Genomic DNA, 27798 nt, shown 5'->3' on the forward strand with positions numbered 1-27798 from the left:
ATTTTCCCAAATCAAATATCTACAGCGTGATAATAAAAGAAGAGACCCAGATGAGTATTTGTAATTTTCAGGACTTTTTTTTTGTACCTGTGGATGAGTCCCAAGAGTTCGAAAAAATCATCGTTCTGTTCATTATTTTTTAGACGATTCTTGCGATTTATATATAGCCAATCAATGAAATCATCACACGGTTCATCTTTTTGGAGAACAAGTAAAGCAAGTGTGCTAGAAAGTAAACCTACATGTCCAACCAAAAAACTAAATTCACGGAATACTCGGTTTCCTTCTTTTAAGAGTTCTGAGTCGGTGCCTACAAAAAAGTAGGTTAAAGCAAGTCTTGAGAATGAAGATTGCTTATATACCATCCACATAGATGAAGTCTGCAACTGAACTTCTTTTTGGTGGCCCAGGTTTGATAACAATAGAAGTAATTTTTCTTACTTCATCGATAATAGCTTCCACAATCACCATAGTTTGCTTCTCGGTAAGAACTTTGAAAACATCAGAAAGAGCACCAAATGCGTTACTAAGATAATAATCAAAAGGAAGCACAGGAAGAGAGTAATATTGCAAGAGGATTTTATGGCCATTGTAATTTATAAACTCTTTTGCATTATCAAATTCCAAGAAACCCTCTAAGAACTAAAAAGCAAAATGAGTATTATTACTACTATTATTATTATTTTTGCTGCTGCTGCAAGAAACTATATGTAAAAACAACTTACCCTAGCAACCATTTCGATCATGGACAATAAATGATTCTCTACTTTAGCATTACCATCACGTAACGGAACCTCATTATAGACAAGTACATGGCTATTATCTTCTGGTTTGCCTTCTTCCGATCCACCCAACTTAATCACTTTTTGAAGCATATCGTGAATACAGCTAAAAATTTGCCCCTTTAATGCAGGCTGGTGCCGAACAAATTCACTCATTTCTCCTCCAATCTCACTTGTATCTGCTACCTCCATTGGATTTCCTAGAAAGTGAGATGAAGAAAGCAGATCAAAAAAGTGGAAAAGCGGCTGAGTTTCTTGAAACATTTCTAGGCCTTCTTCATTTAAACAGGTCGCGCTAAAGGCATCAATGACATTCAAGAGCAGTGTCACATCACAGTAACCATCGTATGACTTGAAAGTCTTTAAAAACGTTTGAGGAACCTGAATTTCTTGCAGAACTGCCAATGATGTTGGCTCCATGTGGATATAGCTTGCATACAAAGACAAGGCAAGTCCAAACACGGTTGAACCAAATAGTGTGTGGTACTCCATGATTTTGCAGAGTACATAAGGGATACTTGTCTCCATTAGATTGCGTAGTGAGCTACCTGCACCACTACCTTTTATCATACGAATAAAAAATCTTAAAATGCTCTTGATGAGCATAATAGAATCATAATGATTATGCCCATTGATGCATGTATCTATTTGGAATTTGAGTGCCTTTATAGATGCATTTAATCCATTTGAGCTGAAAAAGTTTGGATATGCATTATCTAGGCTATCAAATGCAACATCAAGTAATGAAATGACTTTTGTAAGGACCTAACAGAGAAAGAAGTAAATCTACATGGATTCATCAACATATATGTTGTGATTTTACATTTGGATGAATACTTTCATTGTCGATTATATGAATAGAGACATTAACAATACCAGCAGATGATAGCATTTGACCACCAATTGTTGTATCTGTCAAGTAAGACAAAAGGGTAAAGAATGCATCCAAAAATGATTGTGGATAAGCTAATAATAAAAATATGATCATTTAGTCCATCATATTTTTTTTTTATATTTCCCTCTTCTTACCTGATTCATTTGATAAACGGCGTAAGGTATGAAGCAAGATACCATGATTCGCAGCAGCATTTAGCGCGTTCAAAACCTCAGCCAATTTTATTCTGTGTCTTGCAATGGCATCTAAAGCATATAAAGCGTACGTTTGAATGTCCTATCTCTTATTAGCAAAACGAAACTTTATACTACTGCTACTTACTATGGGGATATGATTGTCATAGCACACAAGTTGAGTGATCTGTGTAATTAAATTTGGTTCATAAATGTACAATCTATTTTGAGCTGTCGTCTCTGGCATTGTATGAGCTATATTATAAGAAGGCGTTAAATCACTTGCATTTCCCTTCATTTATGTACAAAAATAATAAAAACTACCTAAAATGATAATAGACATAAGCCGAATTTTAAGTAATTGCCTGCGAGCGCTTATACTATTGTTATGATTCGCTAATCTAATTTTATTCAATAATTCAAAATGATATTCGCTTGGCACCTGATGTTTGTTAACAATTTCCCAGAAAATATCCTGATCTGTCTCTATCTCCCCCATAACTGTCGTAGCAATCGTTTCCAATTCTCCACCTTCTTCTTTATAAAATGACATTAAAATCTTATTCTCGTATTGAGGTTCAGCCGATATCAGAAATGCTATATCTCCATTCTTTGCCAATTCTGTAATTACTTTATCTTTCTGAATCGAAAAATTTGACTGAGCAGCTGTTGGATTACTCATGCGCTGAGCTGGTTTCAGTAATAAGGCAAGCGTCGCTTCCAAGACGTCTATATCGGTTGTATATAATAGAGAGTTGAGATGCTATAAAAAGAGTGGAATTAATTAACAAATCTCGTATTTTTTTTTTTTTTTTCATTTTTCTCATTACTTCGTATGAATTATACAAATTTCTGTTGGAACAATTATCAAATAATAGCCTTGTAAAATTTAAAATTGACAGCAGTGTTTGCTTTGTAGCATTGTCAAAGCAATTGTTTTGTATGTGTTGTTTCATTCCATACTCTTTACATATACTTTCTAATATCTCATCAAAACGGTTTAAAACAGTTACAAATTGAAAGAAATCACTTCTTGGATAATTCCACTCTTTTATTTCTTCTGTCCATTGCTTGATCTCGTCTTCTTGTTCCAAGTGGCGTATAATATTACTTAATTCTTGTGGCTTTATTATAAAAGAAACCGTAAGAAAGAGAAAACTTTAAGTTTTAAGAAAGCTTACAAGTGAAGGCAGAGTCTTTATGGGAGTTCTTTTGATCTTCATTTTGATTTTAATGCAAATTCTTAAAAAAAATAAAAAAAGAAAAATAGCAAAATTACCCAAAACAGTCTAGAAAATTGTTACATTTTTCTGAAAAAATGTTTCACTTTATCGCAAGTGTCTTTACTAGCAATTTCTTTCTATACAACTAAAGTTTTGAGAGACATAAAGGATACATCTAGCCTGGTTAGCCATATCACTATTTTCCTTATTGGCGATTCTAATCCATCGTAACCTCTTCAAAATCTGTTCATAAATTGAATGTTGTCGAATATTCTGGCAACAAAAAGTTTTTTTTAGAATTATTTGACAGTTGCTAGATACATGTTTGTACAAGACAAAGACTGATATACTTGATAATTCAAAGTTCTTATAAAGATCATGTTCTACTCATTTTATGCTCTTGGTGGATATTGCATGTAATCTTATTAAACCAAAATTTAAAGTGATTTACTCATTTACGTAGTTCCTGTATGACCCCTCTTTGGCACGGTCGTTTGATTCATTCAGCCCAGGTAAAAACCTTTTCAGTGCCAAAATAAGAGTTATCCATCTTTTCTTTCCCTTCTGTATTTATCTCGCTTAGTTTGAACAATACTGCATTTATAAGCTCGCTTTCCTTTTGAACAACTCCTCGAGGACTTAGTGCAATAACCAAGTCAGTCTTTGCAGCTGGAAAAATCTGCATCCTTGTTTTATCTTGCCAAGTACATGTGCTTGGAGAAGATGCCGCTAAAGATAATAAGCTATTTTTTTTTTTACTCTTTTCTTTAGCCGTTTTAACCTGATCAGTACTATAAATTTAATCATCATTGAAAGTACTTGGAAAGTTTATTATAAAACATTCTAAAGAAATGAATTAAAACGTAAATTTATATTCCCAACAATTATTTTATATTATTCTAGCCAAAAGCTCAAAAATAGCTGTTACAATATAGTATCCTAAATATTGCACCAACATATCACTCGATTACCTCTTAATAATGATGAATCGGCTAATATTTTGAAAATGGATAGAAAGTCTTTCTTTTTATTTTGTAGCAGCATACTACTACCAAAACTGTCTTTGGGAAAGGGTAAATGTTTAAACTTTTATAATAAAAGAACGCGTCTAATGCTATCGAGTTTTAGTTATATACCATTTCATGGACGTTACTGACAAGAAAAAATCAATAAATCACTGCCAATATCAACGGTGAGCATGTTAACTACAATGACGACGCCAGAGCGGATGTTGATACCCAAGTGCCGACACGAAATAGACAAGCTTAAATTTCAGTTTCATTTGATAAAAAAAGAAAGCTGAAAGAACAAAACAATATATTGGTCTTTTAATAATAAGAAAAAAAAATCATGTATTAATATTTTTGTAGAGATCAATAATAGACTGTTATTATTTCTATTCTGGCTCATTGATGAGCAACATTGAAGTATTCATTTAGAAAAAGTAAATAACGAACTGAACTAGAGATTGCACATGCGATGATAAATAATTGAAGAAAGTAATAACTAATTACTGAGAGACTGATACGCTATTTTAAGAAAAAAGAAAGCATTGTATCATTTGAAGGTTTTTTTTTGTGTTATTTATTTTTAATAATAAAAAAGGTATACAAAAAAGTAATAAATAATGTTAAAAATGATCAAGATGAGTTATCTACATAGTTGAGAACAACACCAACAAATTCATCTAATATTCTATTTGAATTAACATACTTGATCCCTTCTTGTTTTTTTTTAAAGAATGTATGCATAGATGGTAGAATGCGGTCCTCTAATGATGATACTTCACTATTTTCTATTGGTTGCTGTTCTTTTATGCAACTGGTATTACTGCAAACGCTACTATTACTACTACTACTGCTACTGCTGGTACGGCGTTGTAAAGTGGGAGATAGATCAGGTAAAAGAGGTGAAGAAGAGCAAAAAGCACGTTCCATTTGATGAATAGAAGGCAATTCAATCTTCTGCTGTAGTCCGCTATAAAACGGCAACTCAATCAAATCTTTTGTTGGACTCGCTTTGCGTTCAAGCATCATGCGTCTACCTAATCTTCTGGCTATTTCCTCTCTTACAAATCCTTGCTTTTCAGGTGAATCATGATCTCCAAATTTCTGACGTGCTAGCCGATAGACTCTACATCGTAAATCATTTTGTCTGTTCTTTTCTCTATTTTCAGCTCTCCATTTACGCATTCTATCATTATTACTGTAGATAGAAAGTAAGAATAATTGACTCATGATATATTATCAATCACCTTTCAGTAGTTTCTTCTTTGGAAATTATTTTCTTTGAGTGTCCTTTCCATCGTTTTTGATCACGACTTCTTATATAAGGTATATTATGGATATTAGGATTTTCCATATGTCGCTTTCTATATATGCTATGCATTAGCTGATATACATATTGTAAGGAGCTTATATTTACAGATTGGAACGAGTGGCAAATACTAAATAAGAAAGTTAGATATAAAAAAAACATAAAAATATTCATATATCTTGTATACATTTAGGACATTGTGAACAAGGAAATATTTTGGAGCTTGATTGTTCTTCATCTAATATCATTTTGCCTATAAAAAGAAGAGAAAGAAGAAGAAAAAAAAATAAAAAAAAAATATTTATTTATAGTTAACATAGTAAAAATCAAATATTATGATTTACATCTACAGGAAGGAATTGGGGGGTAGTAAAAGGGAATGCTATCTGTTTTGGCGGGAAAGGGCTTTTGGGGGAGACAAAGTATAAACAAAGTATAGTTTGATTTACAATAATTACTGTAATATTATATAAATTTCCTTTTTATTATTATAGTGTGCAGTAAAAGAAGTGTATTAACCATACATCCAACCTTGTCTTTCTTCTTCTTCTTCTTCTTTTACTTTCTCTTCTGTTTCTACTTGATATCTACACATCGGACATGTATTATGTAATTCTAACCAAGGAATAATACATTCTTTATCAAATAAATGTCCACTAGGAACACATATTTTAGTTTTTTTTGTTTACATAATTTATATTAATTTCTTCTTACCAAGGCATCCTTGTTACTGCATTAGATGATTGCATTAAATTATCTTTGCAAATAATGCATGTATCATCACTATTCATAAATTAATTAAAAAAAACACACACACATACATAACTATCTCTTATTTACTCATTCAATACTCGAACATTAGGTAGAGCATTGATAAATCGTTTTGAAGCAGGAGGTGGGCCTTTAATATCATTCTGGGATTCTTCTAATAGCTGTGATACTAAATTATCCAAAAATTCTTCTTGAGCAATGTTTCCCTCTGTTTGCATTTGTTCTCTAAACTGATTAAAAAAACTAATTTATATATTCAATTGTTTATTATTGCCCATTTATTATTATTCTTTTATTACTTTGCTGTTTGGATCAATTGCTGTACATTAGTTTCAACACTATTTGAATGTTGGCTTGCTGAGGTAGGATTCATAAACGCATCTAAATCAACATCGACTATCTTTTTCTTTTGTGTAGCAGTAATTCCAAGTTCATCTAAGCAACTGTAAGAGGTCCTGAGTAAATATAAACAAGAATTTTATTTACCAAAATAACTTGTCATTTTTTAATAAAGAAAAAAAAAATAAAAAAAAAAAAATAAAGCAAGACTGCAGTAAACACGTAATGCGCACACACAGTTTGCTTGATTGAAATTTTGCTTTATTTAGAAAAGCTCAGTAACAGATGAATACCATTGGATAACTTTTAAACTTTCTTTTCGTGAAGTTTGTACAGAGATTTTTTACATTTAAAATATTACCAGGATTAGTTTATAAAAGAGGTTTAAGAGATGAAATATAGCTTGTAGCAATAAAACATATCTTTCTCATCTACTAAAACTATTTAATCAAATTGTATCTTATACATAGTGGAGTATAAATTGTACAACGATCATCCAATGCATACTTTTTAATATATTCAACTACTCAAAAGTTGATTTATTACCATCTTCATTGTTACTACTTTTTAGTATTCTAAAATGCTCCATCTTGTCTATCCCTTTCTTTATATCCCTTTATCATTTGACAACAACAACAAAAAAAAGTTTAATGAAGATCAGCCAACTGTGTGTATCACCAAAATAAACACTTTATCCCTTTTTTATCTTAATTATATGCGAGAATTTTGCATAAAGTTTGACTGGTAAAAGACACTACCGATGAAAATCGGCTCTTTACGATAGCAAAGTATGACCTTTTACTTTGCAATAGTGTCAATGTTATTATCACTACAGCAACATCAACTCTGGTTTTTTTTTCTTAAATTCAACAAGATTGCCTTGCCCCTCTGTTTCGTAAATACATCTACACTGCCAAATACTCGGAAATAAAATATTCTTTGTGATATTATCCTATCCAGAAATAAAAACTTGACATTTTAGTGTCAATTTTCGTCAAGTTTTTTCGCGTTTTCTGATTACGCCAACTCTAATTGAGTCTAGCACAAACACTATGGCAAACAAAAACAAGAAATCAAGCTTGGCGTTTTGTCCCTGCAAAGTTTAGACGTATAAATCGATAGTATTAACCTAACTAATAATACAAGCGTTTTAAAGGTTGTCTATATGACCAACATATAAACAGTGACATCTTTTACCAATAATTGTTTGTCTAATATGTAATTGATAATGAGCTTTTTATACAAAAAATGTAACTATTTTTTTATTTGATGCATTTGCAGTCATGGAAGGCGCAGTAAATATAAAAAAAAAAATGCAAAAGTAAACTCAATAAAAGGTTGCAACACATTATTTTAACTTTGTAGGTACAGACATAACCCAGCTATACATAAACATATGGGTAGCAAAGTAAATTGACAGCTAACATGCAATAAGAAACGGACTTGTATACGCAGTAAATACCTGACTAGGATCCCTTGTCTTACTCTACATTAGCAATATACATCATTAAAAATAACAGTGCGCATATCCATGTGGACAAAAGGTTTCGTAAAGGAATATTAGGCATAATGGTTAAGCGATGAAATAGGTTGCAGTATAAGATAGTGAAGATTGAAGCTGCTTGAACATGTACTCTATGAAAAAAACATAATAAATGATCAAAATGGTCAAGATACACTTTGAAGTTAGACATAGCGCTGTTTTACGAAATCATGTTAAGCTGAAAAGAGTGGGGCTTGTTGACTTTGTCTTATCAGTGAAAAAGGAGCTTCAAAATCTCAAAATATATGTATATAATTCAATAAAAAAAAGGGGGAGAACATTTTGTGATTTTATCGCTTTTGCGATACAGAAAAGAAAGCATTATATACAACTTGATGAATGTAAATGCTATTTTTTTTATCAACATCATATCAGCATCATACTTTAATCAGGTTTATTATTAGTTAAGCACATTTTTTATGAAAGAAGGAAAAAGTGAAATAGCTCACTGCTTTTAATGGGTGCATAAGTACTCTTTGTTTATTTAAAACGATGGCACAATAAAGGTTATCATCCTTTTGTATTTGCTTTGCTTTATAGCTAAATTTCAACAAAATACAAGCTTTTGAGAAATTCAGCACCTCCAAACCATTTAAAATTATTAAAAGACTTTATTTATTTATAGACGAATTCCTTTGGTTTTGTATATCTTTATTGAGTAGATAGATATGAGTATAACAACAAACGCTATAAAACTGAAAGCAAAGCTACCAAACCAATTGTGACCACATACGATACTTTTGAAATTTGGCTGATCTGACCAAGCCAATTCGGGAAAGAGCTTTTTTGTTCAACTTGGTATGATAAATGGAAAAGAAAAATGCTCCATTTGAAACTACCTCTTGCTTTTGATCTTTGTTCAGGACAGCTTTAAAAAATAAAAAAATAAAAATAAAAAAAAAAGATGCAGCATTTTGTTGCTCAAAACAACGACGTTAAATGAAAATGAAATGTAACCTATGGACTAGTGAATATACAATTTGTGTCGACTAGGATTTTAGTTATTCATTTTTGTGATTTGCTTTTTATATCATGTAAAGTGTTTTTTATAACTGTAACTGACCCCAGTGATATATAACGTACATATGAGTCTTTGGCTGTAATATATCCGCCTCCATTTATCCTTTGTGGTATTTCGCTTGCAGTTATGTAGCCAGTGTTGTTACTTCTGTTGTTATATCATCATGAATGCTCTTTGACTGTCATGGTTTGAAATGTCTATTTACTTGGTCAAGGATAGCATAGGAATCTAAACTATAGGATTATACTGAAGAACAGGATTACAGAGGTCTACATTTTTGTCTATTCATATAATCTTAAACCAAGAGAATAAGGCAAACAAAAGCCTATAGAATCCGATATACTAGAAGATGGACTTTTCTCATAAAATATAATTTTATGAATGCTTGAATAAAAATATTTATATTTGGCTTTTACTTTAGAGTTAAAGAAACATAGAAAATTAAAGTAAAAAAGTACCAATAACAATAACAATAATAAAAAAGCTTCAATTATCACTGAGATAATTACTATACCCAGATCTTGGGGAGATGATTTGTCTTTTTTTTTTTTTTTTTTTTGTCCTACCAAAAAGATTATCCGAAATATTCTTTCTTTTCTCATACAAAACATTGGTTTAGCCCTTTGCTATGCAAAAAAATAAAAAAAAAATACAGTAACATCGTCCATCGTTGAAAACAGCACCCTTGGAGTATTCTTCTTCTCAGTTAAAATAGTCTTAATTTTGATTAATGATCTCTTGTGCAATACCTTTCTTTACTTTCTATTCCAACTTTAACCTATACAAACAATGACTGCTTGATTTTTTCATCCTTATTTCCTTCCTTTTCACACACAAAAAAAAAGGGGGGGGGGAGGGACAACAACAAGAAAAAAAAATCAATCCGATAGATTAGGTAATCTTTTAAAAGTGATTATGACGGGAAAAACTCTTTTTGGTTGAAAAGCACACTCTTTAAAATGACCTCCGACTTGTGAATACAAAAAATAAAAAAAGGATTTTTACAGAGGATAATTCGATTACAAAATTGACGGATGGTGTGTGTATGTCATGAAAGATTTGGTTGTTTCTTAAATATCAAAAAAATTTCAAAGTTCTTTTTTTCCCTTACATTTCTTTGATTTCTCTTTTCACACGCACAGCAAACGGGCGTCTGATCCCATCGTGTCTCAAGTGGGATTAAAGTACCGAAAGTTGAATAGTGACATTCAAGGGAAAAAATAAAGAAAAAAATATGGGCTGATGTAGCACAATGTGGGGTAAGAAAGAAGAAGAAAAAAAAAATGTAAATTTCTTTTATGGAAAAAAGTCAACCTGTTCCTAGGAATGAAATATGCTGATGATTTTATAAATAAAGAAAAGAACAGAAAATTATGTACTTGTTGTCAACTCAAAGAGCTTTTTGGTTAAACAACAGAGGTTTGGATCTCAATCAGGAAATATGTGAATTCTACTTGAGCCTCAAATCATTTTTTTATTGTCAAGTTGTGAATTAAAGAGAATGATAGAAAGAGAGTAAAGAAATGAGCTTAAAAACAGGGCAATTTAGATATAAGCTTTATACCTCATCTTTTTTTTTTTCTTTTTTTACCCTTGGTCTCCTTGAAAATCTTTTTTTCTCTACGCTTTTTCTTGTGCCTTCTTTTTTAGGAAATTGATAAAAAGTATAAAAATGACACATTATTTTCTATTTTCTTTTAAACTTTCTTCACTTGGCCACAAAATAAAATGACTACAGTTGAACTTCAAGACACTGAGAATAAATATGAACCAGCAGTACATGTGCCTGTCATAGCCGCACCTACGATTGCCAATCCTGGTCCACTAGGTCTTTGTGGTTTCGCTTTGACAACATTTGTACTGTCTCTTCATAATGCTGGTGCTGGCTTGCCTGCTACCAGTCCACATGGTGTCGTTACTGGTCTTGCCTTCTTTTATGGTGGTTTAGTTCAAGTAAGAATCAAGTGAAATAATTTTCTACCGAAATCTAATATAATTATAGCTTTTAGCTGGTATGTGGGAATTCAAAACAGGAAATACATTTGGTGCTACAGCATTCTCAAGTTATGGTGGTTTCTGGTTATCTTTTGGTTTGATCTTTGTTCCAGGTGCAAATATCACTGGAAGTTACAATGGTAACACAGCCATCTTGGAAAAATCTTTGGGTTATTACTTGCTCGGATGGACTATTTTCACAGGAATCATGTTGATTGCCTCACATCGTTCAAGTGTTGGGCTTGTTTCTCTCTTCTTTTTCTTGTTTATAACCTTCATCATGTTGACTGCTGGTAAACTCAACAATTCTATTAATTGTCAAATTGCTGGTGGTGCACTAGGTGTCGTCACAGCATTCATAGCCTGGTATAACGCTCTCAGTGGTCTATTAACCAAAGACTCTTCACACTTTATTTTACCCATTGGACGTCTCAATTAAAGCATTCTTTCCTTTTACACATATTTTTTTTAATACTTTACTTAATAAACCATTAATTCATTGACCCAAAGACAGGTTGATCATAAAAATGAAACCTAGTCAATCAAATAAAATGAACAGTCTTTTTATTATCAACACCAATCACACTTTTCCTCTCATCCTCCTCCTCCCCCAAAAAACAGAGAGGCAGCTTGTCAATCCTTTTTTTTCAATTCCGATTGGTTCATGAAATAAAAAAGTGAACACACATCAGCCTTTCCCAGGCATTACCCCACCTGTCCTTTTCTTTTTTTGATCACCAATTAAAGAGTTCTTGTTTAAACAGATGATAGTTCTCTCCTACATTTGAATCATTACACTATAAATGGTCTTGAGACTAATATTTAGTAATCCCTTTTCTTGGTATTATTTTTGATAAAAGTGATCCTTTTCTCTATGTATGCCTGCTAATTCTATTTAAAATCAAGTTTCACTAAGCAGTAATGAATACAAAGCCAGCAGAATAAATATTAAAAACCTGTAATTTTGTTCAGTATCTTGGAAAAGGCTTGTCCATTTGATCCACTACCGTTATTTGATGTATTGTCCCTCTTTAGATATTCAATAGACACACAAAACCTACTGTTATTTATAAGATGTATGATCAAAACTTCTTACTGCATGAACTTGTCATGTTTTATAAGCCACATTTCTAACAGAGTAATCCTTTTTTTTTTTGGGTGGATAATTTAAAATCATTCTTCCCTTTCACGTACAATGTATCATGATTTCAATATACCATGTCCTTTTCTACCAGATCGTATCATACTCGATAAACTTAAACTTATCCTTTCTCGATTGTCACAGTGTAATAGCAAAAGAAAAGAGAATGAACTGAACTGATGTATTGTTTAAATGTAGTTAACGAATGTACAATTGCACTTAATTACACAATAGACAATGTTAACAAAGTGAGTGGGTTTAATAAAAAAGGATAATAAATAAATAAATAAAAGACTAATTGAGGAGAAATGAAAGGTTCAGAAACCGTCAGTGATAGACACTTCGACTCTCAATACCAAATATCCACTGACTATCATTAAACGTGTTACTATTGATACAGACATACCATTTGATAATGTAAGTAAATGTACAACTTGTGGCTTTAGAGGCTCACAGTAATGATCATCAGGAAGATATTGAGAGAATAAGGAAAGAATATGATTTAGTTGCTTTAAAAACAAGAAATAGTGAATTATTTCAAGCAGCTTGTTCAACTTTAAAGATTGATATTATTTCATTCCATTTTGATGAAAGATTATCATTTGAATTGGATTCATTAGATATAAAAAGAGCATTAGAACGATGTGTTTATTTTGAAATATGTTATGCACCAGCAATAAAAGGTTTAACAGATAAAGAAAAGAATGAATAGACTACTAATATTTCTTTTTAGATAAACAAGCTAAACTGTATACATTACAAATAGCAAAGCAACTGTTTGATTACACAAAAGGTAGACAATGGATCATATCGAGTGGTACAGAATCAGTATCTGAAGTTCGTAATCCATTTGATATATTTTATTTGTAAGTGATTGATTTACACATCCATCCTTTCTTTTATTTACAAATTTTTTAAAAGTGCCAAATCGCTTGGACTAGCTAATGATTCAGCAAAGTTTACGATTGAAAAGAACTGTGAACAAGTTTTATTAAAAGCAAAGAAAAAGCAATAAAGTGATGACGTTATTTAAGGTTTTTCTGCTCTTTGTGCGGAGATTTGTTGTCATGGAGATATAAAAATATATAGCTCATTTCTATTTTCTTTTATTTTCTTCAAGTATGAGCTATCAATATCAGTCTTATACAACAAAATCAAGCAGTGATGGAACTAGAGTAACCTCTGTTGTTATTCATGAAATATCAGAAGCAGAAGCATCCGAATTTCCTTTAGAAGAAAAATCACACTATGAAATATTGAATGAAGACCAATTGACAGAGTATGATTTTCTTTCACTGATGGATTCAGAAGATGACGACGATACAGAAAGTGACTCTGATATAGAACAATATTGGTTTCCTTCTCTTTTAAAGAATTCAATCATTCAATTCTTGGAAGATGATGATTTAGAAGAATTGACAGATGACGATAATAAAAGTGAAGCGATTGTTGAAGAAGATGAAGAACAAGAAGAGGATGATGAATTGACTGAAGCTGATGTAGTAATATCTTCTAGTGGGAAAAGATCCCCACAATATAAGTTTAGACAAAGAAAAAAAGTGAAAAGACCTGAACAAATCCCGGTTGAAGTTTATCACATTGTTCTTTAAGCCATTTTGATGTAGCAAATAAAAAATAGCATGAATTTTATATTTAAACTCAGGTTTTTTTTTTTATTTCTAAACACACCTTTGCTTAAAGGTGCTGAGCTATTTTTTTTTTTTTTTTTTTTTTTTGCTGATGATAGTTTGTAAAGATATGTAATTTGTACCTTTGTTTATTTGATGGTTTAATAGACTTGAATAAATCCAAGTAAAGAATAAAAAGAAAAGAATTGATTAATAATCTATACTTTTGACACATAACCTATTTAAATCTAACCAAAAGTAGAATTAGATTTTACAAGGTGGTACTTTAAAGTGTTGTACCAAAAAAGTATCTCTCTGTTGGCTATAGTGATGATGAGTCGATTGTATCATTGAACTCTATATTCAAAAAATTCAGTTGAATGATATGATATTTGTTATTGACAGTGATATTACGATGGATAATATCAAGTAGCTAAGCATGATAGACTAAACTTTGGAGAAAGTAAGGATAAAAAAGTCAATTGAAAAGTTCTAAAAATCATTCGATTGTTTCAAGAATATGCTTTTTATTTTTTTCATTCTTCTTTGTTATGTGTTCACTACGCTCTCTCTTTGAAAATAAATCTTTTGAAATAAAACTTTGTGTGTAAATCATATTTCAATTCATACAAGCAATCCATATAATTTATTTAAAAATGATAATAAAATCAAATTGTAAGGGTATCACCCACAAGAACTTTAATTCTTGTGCCGAGGGTAATTTTGTCCCCTTGGTTTTCTATTGATTATTAAAAATACAGCATTCTTCCCAGTTGCAATAAACAGGAATTAGACAAGGTACGCTCATCCTCAGAAAAGAAAAAGTAACTATGGAAACGAAAAAAAAAAAAAAAAAAAAAAAAAAGACAAATAAATTCTCTTTAAACCAATTCATGTAAATAGGAATGCTAGATTGTGCACAGTAGCATGTTTGTTTATTACAAACCAACCTTTTCTTCTTTGTCAGTAATACAGACATTTAAAATCCTTATCTCTTTTGCTATTTTAGATGTGCATTATCATATGATAACCTCCATTAGTTTGAAAGGCGCTATCAAATTCACATCAAATATTCTCAAACTTATTTGTGTTGCTGATAAGGTTAATCAAAGTGATCGTTTTACTGTTTAAATAGAGTTTAAAATAAAAATAAAATAAAAACTTGATTTTTTGTGTTAGTCTCAGTCAATTGAACAGATCTTATTTTGTGAAAACCTAGACTTTTTCTTACATTCAAATATCACAAATGCTTTATTGTTACCCTCCAATTCAAAGTATAAACAGTTTACTTTTAAAAAAGAGATTATTGTACGACAAACAAACAAGAAAAACATAAACCAAAATGTATTGAAAATCTTTTATTTTTAATTAACAGTGCAAGTGAAAAGAGGGGGAGTAAAGTTGATATGAAAGCAAACTCCGCACGCACTGGCCAAAATATGATTGATTTGACATATGAAAAATAAAGAAAAGGGGGAGAAGGGGATTCATCAAATCAATGTCAAATTTAAAATAAACGTCACTCATTCTCACGCATCTTTTTTTTTATTTTCATGTGTACATTGAATAATGTTTATTTATATTCTAAAAAAAAAAAAAAAAAAAAAAAAAAAAAGAGATGGAGAGGCTTATTCTTTTTTTTTCCCTTTCTTTTCTTTTTCTTTTCTTTTTGAAACAAAAGCATGGTAAATATGACCGTAGCTCATCCTAAACCACCTACAAAAGATGGTAAGTTAAGCTGAGTAGTGGTTGTCTTTATTAAACATATTTTAAAGGTGAAAATGGTTATATCAAAGCCAATGGTAAACATCAAGATCACTTTATTGAACGCGTAACTTCCCTTCCTATCGTGAAAGACAGTGTTTCTAAAGCTCAAGAAGTGGCAAATAAATCTTTTATTGGTCGATGGACTTTATCTACCTTTCAATATGTAAGTGAAAAACAACCAGAGTACATTCAAGGATATTATCAACAATATCTTGAACCTCATCTGGATCTTTATGGTGGTCGTTCATTGGATTATGTTCAAGCCAAGGTACCTCTTATCGATCAACCTAGTGTTGAAGTCATTGATGCAATCAAGCAACCTGTGAAGGCCAAGGTGGACAACACCCTTCAGACTGTGACTTATCCTGCGCATGTTATTGCAGGTGGATTCAATCGACAACTGACTCGTGTCATTGATCATTTGGAAGGTACGATAGAAACCTACCTTCCCCCTTCTCAAGAGGATGACCTTTCGCAAACCAAATCAATGGATTCTGAAAATCAAGCTATACGTGCTTATGATCTAATGCTCAAGCTCACTCAACGATTGAATCATGCTCTTCCTAAATCTCGTCAGGAACTTGCAAATGTTGCTCAAGCTAATGGTCTCATTCAGTCAACTGTTCATCAGCTTCAAATGGTTCAAGAGACCTTGGTTGTTTATGGTCAAGCCGCTCAAGAACGTCTACCTTCTTCTCTCAACCTTCGTGTACAGCAAACGACAGAACTCATTCAAAAATGGACATCTCAAGTTCATCAGCAGCTCTCTACCTTGACTGATCGAGAATGGATCAAGCATCAATTAAGCTTGGCTAGTGAACAATTGGATGTCATCAAGGCTGAATGGGCTCGTACAGATGTTTCGGTCACTGAAAAATCTCGCTTGACCCTTCAGCAGATCCACAGTAACCTCTTGCCTCTTTTCCAATCCATTCAATCTCAATTACACTTGTTATTGAAACAAAACTGACAGAATAAAAGTCTCATTCTTTTTGAAAAAGAAGTATCTTTATTCTTTTTTTGAAGGTGTTTCGATCACTACATCAAACGCACCGTTCTTTCCTCTTTCTGTGATCACTAATTTTTCATTACGCTGAGAATCTGTTGCTTTGACAATCATGCGTAGTTTTTCTAGTTTTTGCTTTCTTTCCATCTGACACATTTCAAAAGAAACTGCAGATACACCACAAAAGGTACCCACTGCCCAATTGGCAGAAGTGGATACAATACCTATTTTCAACTTGAGTATCTCTGTCTTATTCCATGTTCTCAACAGCTTACGTTTAGACATAAAACGAATTGCTCCAATAGTTACACCAGCAGCTATATAAAAAAAAGCCCCCCAAAAATTCAAACCTTTAGTATACTTGTTCTCTCTCTTTCCCCTTTGTCAATTTACCCATGCCATAAAGTAATGCATTACGAGAACAAGGAATCTTGTTTACTTCCTTGAAATCTTCAAGTTTTATTGTCTACAAATTGTTTATTTTATTCAACAACAGCATTTTATCTTTTCCTGCTTTTTATTCACCTTTAAAGCATCTACAAAGGAAGGTGAATCTTGCTGCGATGACATCTTTTGTCTAAAAAAAAAATTAGTCTGAATTTTTTTTTTCTTTTTCTTTTTTTCCAAAAATGTAACTATTTAAAGCACAGCAATTTCATCTAAGAAGCTTATTTCCCTTCTTTTTTGCTTGTCCTAGTTTCAAGATGAAATACAAGCATGTGGAAAATAAGGAGAGAAAGGGTAGGACATGTGTAAAGGAAATACAAACTTTACTTACTTATTTTTCATATGATTTGTTATCAACTTTTAAACTTTTTTCATGCAAGCTTGACAAAAAAAAGAAAATCTTGCTTTGTGATCATGTCATGCTTGAACTTGATATTTTCATTCTATCCATCTCACTTTCTATGCTACCGTGCAAGTAGCTAGAGCTTACAATTGAAAACATGACTAAGCTTATTTTTTTCTTTTCTTATGCCTCTCGCTTAGGACTCTTTTTAAACATGTACATCCTTTCCAAATTGACGAAAATTGATTGTTTATAAAAAAAAAAAAGCCTTTTTCGAAACAAATCAAACGTAGCACATCTTTTTTTATTTCCTCCAGCCTTGTCATACGTAAATCCCACTTTATTCAACACATCAGATCAACTTGAAACCATTCCAAACACACAATGACTGACTTTACCGTATCACAAAGTTGGCTATACCAAATAAAATTGAATTCTAGAATATGAACACATCACTGGCAAAGCAAACACGGTCAAGACACCTCGTCGTCTTTTCATATTCGATTTCTGGTTACAATGCTGAATGAACTGAATACAAATAATGTACTCAAAATCGTGCTCTAAGCAGATCACTAAAATAGATTGAGTTGTGGACCAGTGGCAAGCACGCGTCCTGTCCTGTGCCCTTTAGCCTTTCAAGAATAACTTTCATCAAATCTTTGATCTATCGGTGAATGATCCATGTGAAGTTGCACATGTCTCTATTCCGGATGACACTGTAGGGTGTGTTGTCATCAGTGCTGTTGTACGAACTCAAAAGAAGCCTTGGTCTATTCAGTTGAATATCCCCCCCCCTCTAAAGACCTGTTTTCAAACACTCCTTGTACACAGTGACTTGAGTCCGTCTCTGTTCTTATTTCCAATGAAGAATCCATCATCAGGTTGGACATGCGTCATAATCTTTTAGATAACAATGGCATCTAAGCGACAGACTTTTTTTTTTAAATAAAAAATAAAAAAAAGACATTCATCTAAACAGACAGATTTCTCTGATTGAGTATAAGCTATAGAAAGAAAGAGAGGTGTAAAGTATGGTTTACAAAATAATAAAAAAGGGAAAGGGGGGAATGCTTTAATACAAAATTACAGTGTGCACTTATATAAATAATATAAAAATAATAACAAATGATGGGTTGCTTCATTGAAAGGAAGAGGATATCTTTCCAAATGCTTCCAAAAATGTTTTCTTCTTCTTCTTTTCTTTCAATGGCTTATCGTTAGGTGTTACCGTGCCAGATTCAGGAATCATATCAACCTCTGATTGCATGAACCCACTCTTCTTCAAACTGCTGTTACCCAGTGACTGTTTCCGCGCTCTGAAAGATTGCAAGGTGGGTGATGCTGTATTACTGTGATAGTCGAGTAGAGAAGATCGTTGATCACTCGAGATAGAAGATGTCATGGGTAGTTGAAGTGATGGAGAAGAAGGACCGGGTGTAGATAAAGTACGCGGCCTTGTGTGATTTTGTTGTTGTTGAATCATTTTTTTAGCAGCAATCATCATTTTCAGTGCACGTATTTGAAGACTGGTATGGTGAGATAGGGCGGCTGTTTCGAAAATGAGAGGTGCGGTTGACATGTTGAGCATTTGGTGAAGTGCGTGTGTAGCGAGTTCGCCAAGGCGGGGAAGTTGATACATGTCTGATAAAAGTAAAAGCTGAGATAGGATCTGTGGTTGATACTGTTGTGCGGTCAAGAGATGGTCTGTGTAGATGAATTGCAGTAGAGCGGTCACGACTGTTTGAGGGTAAGGAAAGGAGAGATAACGACCTTTTGGTTCGGACGACTCGATCAATTTAGCAAAGTAAGGCCAACGCTGACAGAGGACAGCAGAGTTGACAGAGATCGTCTGGTTGTCCAAGGTCATGATATAAAAGTCGCACACAGCTGGCTCATTAAGCAAACGCAGTCCCATTTCTTGTGCCAGGGAAGAGCAAGTGATCTTGGGGAGACGGTAAACCCCAAAGGCCTCAAGATCTACAAGGGCGATGTGATCAAAGTTGTGTTGTCGGTGACCATAATCCTCGAGTAAATTACGAGATGGACTGCCGAAAACTAAGAATTGATTTCGATCTTCATAGAGAACACCACGATTCCATGAACCGGTTTGAAACACACTACCTGTCTCGATACGTGTCCAAGTCAGCTTAGAAAGATCCATGGACCAGATGGAATAAGTCTGAACACCAGGAACCAAATAGATACCTGACAGGATGAGATGATCACCAAGAGCATAACCTGTAGGGAAACGAATGCCAGGTGGTAAAGAAGATCCAGTCATGTAGCCAGTGTAATCTTCAATAGAAAAGTCAGATCCAACGACTTGTAATTCTCGCTGGACATCTCCAAAATTCGAATTGGTATAAAGGTAAACACCCAACGTACTACAACCTCCTTTTTCTTGAACCATCGTCCTCATCCCTTCCTCATTCTTCTCTATTTCTGGCTTGACTATAAATGGCACAGTGACAGCCATCGATCGGTAAGCACCCACATGCTTTTCCAATGCCTTGATCGCTTCCCATTCCCACGTTTTGAGATTCAAAATGTTCATCTCATCCAAATAATTGTTCTCCAAGTCTTGTCCTCCCAAAATGATCAATCGATCTTCTATCACTGTCGATAAATGGGCATATCTTGGTTGAGGTGAATAAAGTGAGGGCTGGATTGTCACCTTTTTCCAGCAAAGTGTATGGACATCCAGCAAGGCCACATCGTCCATCACAGAAAGATCACCGGGTGAGAATTGACAGTAACCCATGCCGCCAAAGATGATCAATTGATCGTTGTAATCGCTGGCAGAGTGAAAGTAGCGTGCTTGAGGTGCTTCATCCGAGTCTGGTGGGGGTATGTGTCTAATCCACTGAAGTGTGTTGAGATCAAGAATGTATAAATAGTTGGTCATCTTTCTTGTTGATGCCAAACGGCCTCCAAATACATAAACTTTGTCTTTGATCACATTCACTGAAGCTCCAACAAGTGGCGGTGGTACGTCTCCCAGTGTACTCTGGACTTGTGTGATGATGCCAGAAACAGATTGCATTTGCATGTTGGAATGCATGTTTTATAAAAAATAATAATAAAAAAAAAAGTTCAAAACAGAAACATGATCGGATGGACAAAATGAACCCATAAAAGGAAAAGGCATTGTGCAGCGTTTTTAAGCTGAAAATGAGAGGATCTCGAAATATTACTGGATGATCTGTATTTAAAAATTAAACATTATTCTTTTCTTTTTCTTTTATGAATGAAAATTTTAATGTTTATTAAAACTCTTCAATTCGGACGTTTCAAGTGCTTGCAAACTTTGTCAGGCTCCCAGAAAAGATATTCATCACCTAGTGATCTCCTGCCCTTACAAATGGCCGATATGGCAAGAAGCTCTCTCTCGGTTTGTACCTTATTTGGAATTCAATCCAGAAGACATCCACGAGATTCTCAGTAAAATGAGACGTTATGAACATGTTGTCAATACAAAGTTGCTCATACTCAGTTATTACGTTATGCTGTTCATCTGGCGAGCCCATTGGCGGTATATTTTTGACAATGTACATTATTACCTCCGTTTTTCAAAAAAAATAAGGCTCTGCCGTCAGCAGTAAAAGCATACCTCTTATTATGACGTGTGACTTTATGTTTTAATTTATTTAATAAACTAAAAAGGTAATACATTTAAGCAAGACGACAGTTTGAAACAGTCCACTAAATTTTATTAGCGTTGTGCACCCACAACAAGCCTTTTGGAAATATGCAAAGATATTACTGACGATATCGAATTAAAATGCGAACGAGTTAGTTAAAGAGGCCAAATATAACGTGTCATATAACTAATAATTTTTTTTAGAGAGAAACCAAAAGACACTTAGAAATCGAAACTCTAAGAACACAGCGTTTCGTTAAAACTGCTTCCAACAAACGCTTAAGAGCAGAGATTGAAAATGAGGCTACCTCTTCCCAGTCTTCCTCCCAACAGTCCCAATCTTCATACGAGCCAAATACAGATACATCAGAAGATGAGATTGATGACTTGAAGCCTACGGTATGTGAGCAAATACAACACATTTCTCCGTCTTACCTATTTTATATTTCATAGTGGAATATCGGCGACTTTGACATTAGTGCCGTTTTGGCTGGTTTCCGAAGGCATTCTCTTAGCCTGCACCATCAATTTCTACCCCTATGTAACTTAGGAAAAAATGGCCATAAATCACACCTTCCTATTTGACGGTAACGATGACTGCAGCACATCGTTTCCCCCCTGTTCACTTGGAGCTTCTCAGTGATTTCAATTTAAATGAATATTTTTATCAAATCTCGAATAAGGAGCATGAATTGATCAACGATGTTTATTATGTAACTATAAACTATGGCTAAAATGAAGCGATGCATGACTAACGATAACTTCTATAGAAATTGGCGACAAATGAAAATGGGCATGCCGAGGAAATAGTTTTGGAGCACATGGGCAATGACAACCTTAGAGTTTGCTGCAAGGTTCTTTATAATTTGTAAGTAAATATGCTTTGTGGATAACTTAGTTACTAAAACAAATTTTATTGTAGACTTCAAACATACACTAGAAAGGTCAACCTCCAAGCTGTAGATGAATCTATGTACATAACCCTGTCGATTAACCCTTTTATAGACGTGTTCTTTGACTATAACTGTGATTTATCTAAAGCTGTGTGAGTTTGTATATTAGAAGCTGATTTTTTTTAAAAAATAAAAATGAAAAAACTGATATTGCCTTATTTCATCTTAACCTTAGCAATTTTACTACTGTATTTCCACTTCAATTTCGACCAAACCGGCAACTAAATTCGACCAATAAAAAATAACGACCAAAAGTTTTTCAATATTCAGATCGAAATGTGGTAAGCTTCCTTATCCATACCGGTTTCGAACCTGAGCTCCGTTTTCAGCTGTACAAACACAAAATCACTATTCGTGACGACTTTGACCCACTGAGCCCCTCCATCATTCGTGATCCTACACTTCTCAACGAATCCATTGAGAGAAAAACTAAACTTGCTCGACATGTGTTCCTCCAACGACTTGGTTCTGCTTTCCACCGTCTCAAGGCTCCTCTTTACAACGCTGTCACTAACTACTTTCTCCAATCTGGGCTCATAGACCTCAATTTCTTGGAGTCTTTTGAGCTCGCTCCCCCTTACAGCTATCACAACTCTCTTCTAGACAAGATCTAGAGCTCTTTTCTACCTCTTCCCTTCCCTTTCCTTTTTCCTTTTTGACTATCAAAAAGGTTTTTAGTTCTATCTCCCTTTTTTTGATCTGACCCGGACAATTCAATCCCAGAAGTGATGATGTGCTCAGTTGGGTTATTTTAAAATAAAAATATTCTTTAATCGTATTAAGCTTTGGAGATCTTCAACTTCAGTCCAACAGAATGTATTGTTACTAAATATTATTTGTAGAAGCTATTCATGCATTGAATACGATTTATGGTTAATGTATATTACCAAGTAACACTATGATTTGATTAGTATTTCATTTTTACCTTGTGCAGTTCCATGCACGTTTTTTCAATGTATCCATAACCCCGAGCCTCAAAAAATCGCTTTCTTACCAGTGACATAGTAGTATAAAGAAAGGAGTTACATGAGCATATTTAAAAGTGATTTAATGCCTACCATCTGCCTTGGTAAATGTGCCTCTATCGTTAATTGATTTGTGTGGATTTTTGCATAATTCACAATTTCATAACAATCACCTTTCAATTGCTTTAAAAATCTTTCTAGTTCAAGTCGTGCTCAGACAAGCTTATTTCTAAGACTATGAAGACTAAAAAGGACAATTACCGCCCTTTTATGACCTTTAATTATGCTGTACTACCAATCACAAGAGTGATCCTGTGCTTATAAACAAAATCATGTCTTCTTTGTAGTCAAAATAGATATCTCAGCAAGACAAAAAAAAAAAAAAAACATGTGGTTGAATAAAGATAAATTCGAATCAACACATTTTTCACCCTAAATCTATTCAAACATCTTTTAATATCAAGATTAAAAATGGAAAGATAAGCAAAAGCCATTCACAATTGAATAATAGAATCTTGTAAGATGAATACAAGTAAAATTTAAAAAAATAATAAGATGAGTTGTCCGATATAAGTAACACTCTCAACCAAAGGCTTCCTGTTGTATTAATTTTATTATATCTAAATCACTTTTTAGCTAATGAATATACAACTCAAGTGTTGCAACAACAATACTTGAAGCATTGAGTATAAATTTGTTTTGTGGGCACAAGTATAGATAGAATAAAGTCTGTTGAACGGTAAGCTTTGTATTCGTCTTTTATCTTTCCAAGCCTATATTTTTTGCTTTGATTATATCTTTATTATGTTTTAATAAAAAAAAAATACGTGTAAAGAGTCTGCTCCTAATTTATGTTCATTGGAAATAATAATAATAATAAAAAAGATGTTTGTAGATAAAAGTAAAGAGAAGTAATACTTGAAACTTTGTGAATGAGTCCATGGTCTCTTTATTGGATTTCAAGGCAATAGAGAGTACACTTGATTGAACTGTATTTTATGTACAATAAGGGAATATTCTAGAATCAAACCAAGTTGAATCCCAATCGTCATTGAGCTCGATGAACAGTGTAATTTGTTATATGATCAATGTTGGAAAGAAACTTGATATGTAATAAGCTTTGGTAAGTTTGTATAATATTTGAGTAATCTCATACGAATAATGAGTATTTAACAAGCTAACCATGACTGAAAGATGGCATGTATTTGGTTGCTTGTCTAAAAGATACCCCGTATTTACCTTTTATATGTTTACAATCAAAGATTGAAATCGTAAATCCCTTCTGCACGGTAGATGAGGCTTTATTAAAAAAATTCAAAATGATTTACAAAAAAAAAAAGGGGGGGATTGACCCAAGCTTGTATTTTTTTAACATGTGTCCTGAAGGTATGCTGTTATTGCTGATGCTATATTTGTCTGACAGCATATAAGCAAAGCTACCTAGAATTGCTCATTGCTGAGCAGATTTCGGGTCTGAAAACCCTGCTTGTAAAAGGTGAATGAAATATTTAAATTGAGCACTACTGCGTCTTTTCTTGCAAGCCCTTGAACTCGACTGCACTCATTCAATTAGTTGGGATTTTATGTATTCTTTCGTTTCCTTAGCGAATGAAGTTTATTATATTAGCCAACTCAATCATTTTAAAAGATGGAAAAATCCACTGCATCTATTATTATCTAACGTTGCTTTGTCAGTTTGATAAATAAAACTGTCCAATAAAATCTCGAGATTGTTTTATTTTCAGGTGTTTAATGCATTAAAAAATAAAAATAAAAAAAAAATGCAAGCATGTTTTAATCATCTATTTTTATTATAAACAAGGGGATAATATGAACCACTTTTCTGGATAGCTTCTTTTATAAAAGGAAAAATAAAGAAAGTGTGAAAAAGGTGTGAATAATTACTAAGAATGGGAAGTAAGAAAAAAAAAAGTTCTTTTTTGTTATTTTTAGGTTTTTTTTTTCCTCGTAGTTTATTTATTTTCCTTTCTATTTTTTTCTCTCTCTCTTTTTCTTTTTTTCTTTTTTTCCTGCTTAATTACAATATGGATTCAGACGATCAACTTTCAGACACTTCTATACACGATACAACACCTTCTTGGACATTACGTGTTATTAATCCAGATGCTGATTCAGACGAAGAAAGACCTATCTCACACAGTATACCCAGCACACCTGAACTTCAACCTGTCAACCGAAGGATGAGTAAAGTACTTGTTGAACCTTCTTTTGAATTATTGCCACCCCTTAAACCTATTCCTTCTCTTTTTGATGATGAGGAACAGACGTCCACTGAACCCTCGACTAAGCAAGAAGTGCCACCGCCTCAACTTCCACAACACGATCCAGATCTCACCAGCCACTTTTTACAACCTGCAGTTATACCCGAAAATAAAAGACAAAGAGCACAATCCATCACATCCGTCACACCCTCCCAAGCACCCTCTCATGCACTCTCTTACCAATCCAAATATGCAAAGGCTTCTTACAGTCTCACAAATAATCCAGATGCCATCAAGCTCTACCGAACCATGGCTCTCAAAACCAAGGACCCAAATGTTCAGCTGACATATGCAAAATACCTTCTCGAAATTGCTGGTCTTTATGATACCAAATCGACTCGTACCAGCCATTTTTCGTTACTCAAGCCGATCAGTAGTCGTATGAGTTATCGTTCTAGTATAGACAGCCAGCGTAGTACTAATAGCTTTGATTACAATCAACAGCAACATTTCACAGTGCCTGGTGGAGAGATGGAAGAAGAAAAAGAAGAAAATCAATCTCAGAACTCAAAGCAAAAGATGCTGCAAGAGGAAGGCATACGATGGATCAAGAAATTAGCAAATCAAAAAATAGGCGAAGCTGCTTATTTGCTGGGCTCTTGGTTAGATCGTGGGCTGTATGGATTCAAAAAGAACCCAACGAAAGCATTGAAATATTATGAAATTGCTGCTAAAGAAAGAGTGCCTGAGGCCATGTTTGCTGTGGCCCGATATCATGAAAAAGAACAAGATTACATGACATCCTTTCAACTTTATGAAGATGCAGCCGCCTTGGGACTAATTGAAGCAATTTATGTAAGTTTGCTATTTATAAAGAAGAAAAGAAGGCTAACAAGTGTATCAACAGCGTATAGCCATGATTCACTTGAATGGTGAGTTTGGATCAAGACAAAATGTGATGGCAGCGATCCAGTTATTAGTGAAAGCATGCGAAAAGTCTACGGGATCATCCTGTCCCGAGGCACCTTATACCCTCGGTTTATTACTCTTAAACGATTACCCTTCAGTGCATATACCAAAGTAAGTTTCAGTCGATTGGTTCATTCCTAAATAGCTCATATCGGTGTCTATAGTGATTTGATTCAAAGCTACGGCGGTGCTTTTGGCGCTATTAGTTATCTTGATTATGCAGCTGAGATGGGCATGTCGGCCGCTCAATATAAATTAGGAAGTATCTATGAACAAGGCAGATACAATGGTCGAATTGATCTCAACAAGGCATTTCAATATTATCAAATGGCTTCTCAAGAGAGTCCACTGGCCATGGTTGGTTTAAGTAGATTATACAATCAGGGTATACAAGTGCCTCAAGAACAAGCAGAAGAACAAGCCTATATATTTGAACATGATGATTCACAGTGGATCAAGACACATTCAAGAGATGAGGATGCAGCATTTCAGTGGTGTCGTATGGCAGCAGTCAAATATCGTTTACCAGAAGCATGTTATCTGCTAGGATGGTATTATGAGATGGGTATCGGTGTGCCTAGAAACTATAAACAAGCCTATCGCTACTACTCAAAAGCAAGTAAAGCAAATCATAAACAGGCAAAAGATCGTACTCTTTTATTGGATCATTTGGTGAAATATAAAAAGATGGAAAATAAACAAAGAGAATCGTCACAGTGTCATATTATGTAATTTTTGTTGGCTTCCATTTTTTTTTTTTTTGTCTTTTTTTTTGTTTGTTTTTATTAATAAAACATGGCAACAACAAAGAGAAAAGTATTATTAAAGGTTTATTTATTTATGATGAATATTCTACTATTTGTTAATGTGTATTCAGATTATCCTGCTAGGTGATAGTGGGTAAAGGAAAAGAAGAAGAAAAAACGAATTTAATGTCAAAATAATATGATTAAATAGAGTAGGAAAGACATCGTTAATAAACCAATATGCCAATAATAAATTCAGTTCTCACTATAAAGCAACGATCGGTGCTGATTTTTTGACAAAAGAAATAGTAATAAATGATGATACATTAGTCACGATGCAGATATGGGATACAGCAGGTCAAGAACGATTTCAATCTTTGGGTGTCGCCTTTTATCGTGGAGCAGATTGTTGTGTGTTGGTCTATGATGTGAATAACACTGCCTCTTATCAATCCTTGGAAGGATGGCATGATGAATTCCTCTTACAAGCCTCACCTCGGGATCCTGATCGATTCCCATTTGTCATATTAGGAAATAAAGTGGATGTAGACAAATCAAAACGAACAGTACATAGAAGCACTCTCTTTTTAATATATTCATTTTTCTATTTTTGCATAGATACCACAAAAAAGGACCTTGGCATTTTGCCAAGCAAAGGGAAATATACCGTAAGTGTCACAGTTTTTTGGGGGGGGGTTTTTTTTTGATGTCTCAAGTCATTTTATAATAGTCATTTTGAAACATCAGCAAAGGAAGGAACAAATATAGAAGAAGCATTTCAATTGATTGCTAAAAGTGCACTTCAACAAGAGTCAAGCATAGAGCTTTACGATGAACAAAGTGATCCAATTCGTTTGGATGAACTAGACAATAGTGATGTGAATAAATGTGCTTGTTAAAAACAAAAATACAC

At 33.5% G+C, this 27798-nt stretch overlaps 11 protein-coding genes across 11 annotated transcripts; 5 read left to right on the forward strand and 6 right to left on the reverse strand.

The window, feature by feature from the left end:
• Positions 1-289: 289 nt before the first annotated feature.
• On the reverse strand, positions 290-2097 carry RO3G_03022 (uncharacterized protein; the record flags this gene model as incomplete). Its single annotated transcript, XM_067657613.1, has 6 exons — positions 290-310; positions 442-642; positions 726-1547; positions 1606-1748; positions 1812-1922; positions 1986-2097. The coding sequence occupies 6 exons, from the start codon at positions 2095-2097 to the stop codon at positions 290-292; spliced, it is 1410 nt and encodes a 469-aa protein (XP_067513714.1).
• Positions 2098-4713: 2616 nt separating this feature from the next.
• On the reverse strand, positions 4714-5265 carry RO3G_03023 (uncharacterized protein; the record flags this gene model as incomplete). The annotated part of the gene is made up of 2 exons (XM_067657614.1): positions 4714-4760; positions 4923-5265. The coding sequence occupies 2 exons, from the start codon at positions 5263-5265 to the stop codon at positions 4714-4716; spliced, it is 390 nt and encodes a 129-aa protein (XP_067513715.1).
• A 638-nt stretch (positions 5266-5903) lies between these two features.
• Positions 5904-6662, reverse strand: RO3G_03024 (uncharacterized protein; the record flags this gene model as incomplete). Its single annotated transcript, XM_067657615.1, has 5 exons — positions 5904-6045; positions 6104-6172; positions 6230-6403; positions 6460-6595; positions 6647-6662. 5 exons carry the CDS (start codon positions 6660-6662, stop codon positions 5904-5906), a joined length of 537 nt encoding a protein of 178 aa, XP_067513716.1.
• Positions 6663-10791: 4129 nt separating this feature from the next.
• Positions 10792-11497, forward strand: RO3G_03025 (uncharacterized protein; the record flags this gene model as incomplete). Its single annotated transcript, XM_067657616.1, has 2 exons — positions 10792-11016; positions 11066-11497. 2 exons carry the CDS (start codon positions 10792-10794, stop codon positions 11495-11497), a joined length of 657 nt encoding a protein of 218 aa, XP_067513717.1.
• A 1823-nt stretch (positions 11498-13320) lies between these two features.
• On the forward strand, positions 13321-13809 carry RO3G_03026 (uncharacterized protein; the record flags this gene model as incomplete). The annotated part of the gene is made up of 1 exon (XM_067657617.1): positions 13321-13809. One exon carries the CDS (start codon positions 13321-13323, stop codon positions 13807-13809), a length of 489 nt encoding a protein of 162 aa, XP_067513718.1.
• A 1700-nt stretch (positions 13810-15509) lies between these two features.
• On the forward strand, positions 15510-16564 carry RO3G_03027 (uncharacterized protein; the record flags this gene model as incomplete). Its single annotated transcript, XM_067657618.1, has 2 exons — positions 15510-15555; positions 15603-16564. The coding sequence occupies 2 exons, from the start codon at positions 15510-15512 to the stop codon at positions 16562-16564; spliced, it is 1008 nt and encodes a 335-aa protein (XP_067513719.1).
• Positions 16565-16682: 118 nt separating this feature from the next.
• Positions 16683-17389, reverse strand: RO3G_03028 (uncharacterized protein; the record flags this gene model as incomplete). Its single annotated transcript, XM_067657619.1, has 5 exons — positions 16683-16701; positions 16836-16917; positions 16994-17066; positions 17126-17177; positions 17379-17389. 5 exons carry the CDS (start codon positions 17387-17389, stop codon positions 16683-16685), a joined length of 237 nt encoding a protein of 78 aa, XP_067513720.1.
• A 1139-nt stretch (positions 17390-18528) lies between these two features.
• RO3G_03029 (uncharacterized protein) lies at positions 18529-20451 on the reverse strand (the record flags this gene model as incomplete). Its single annotated transcript, XM_067657620.1, has 1 exon — positions 18529-20451. One exon carries the CDS (start codon positions 20449-20451, stop codon positions 18529-18531), a length of 1923 nt encoding a protein of 640 aa, XP_067513721.1.
• A 385-nt stretch (positions 20452-20836) lies between these two features.
• On the forward strand, positions 20837-22079 carry RO3G_03030 (uncharacterized protein; the record flags this gene model as incomplete). The annotated part of the gene is made up of 4 exons (XM_067657621.1): positions 20837-20938; positions 21235-21429; positions 21801-21898; positions 21953-22079. The coding sequence occupies 4 exons, from the start codon at positions 20837-20839 to the stop codon at positions 22077-22079; spliced, it is 522 nt and encodes a 173-aa protein (XP_067513722.1).
• Positions 22080-22249: 170 nt separating this feature from the next.
• On the reverse strand, positions 22250-22986 carry RO3G_03031 (uncharacterized protein; the record flags this gene model as incomplete). Its single annotated transcript, XM_067657622.1, has 2 exons — positions 22250-22582; positions 22909-22986. 2 exons carry the CDS (start codon positions 22984-22986, stop codon positions 22250-22252), a joined length of 411 nt encoding a protein of 136 aa, XP_067513723.1.
• A 2007-nt stretch (positions 22987-24993) lies between these two features.
• Positions 24994-27784, forward strand: RO3G_03032 (uncharacterized protein; the record flags this gene model as incomplete). Its single annotated transcript, XM_067657623.1, has 6 exons — positions 24994-26025; positions 26078-26250; positions 26304-26758; positions 27216-27451; positions 27504-27553; positions 27616-27784. 6 exons carry the CDS (start codon positions 24994-24996, stop codon positions 27782-27784), a joined length of 2115 nt encoding a protein of 704 aa, XP_067513724.1.
• Positions 27785-27798: the final 14 nt, after the last annotated feature.

Source organism: Rhizopus delemar, genomic scaffold (genome assembly GCF_000149305.1).
Source record: "Rhizopus delemar RA 99-880 supercont3.2 genomic scaffold, whole genome shotgun sequence".
Lineage (NCBI taxonomy): Eukaryota > Fungi > Mucoromycota > Mucoromycetes > Mucorales > Rhizopodaceae > Rhizopus > Rhizopus delemar.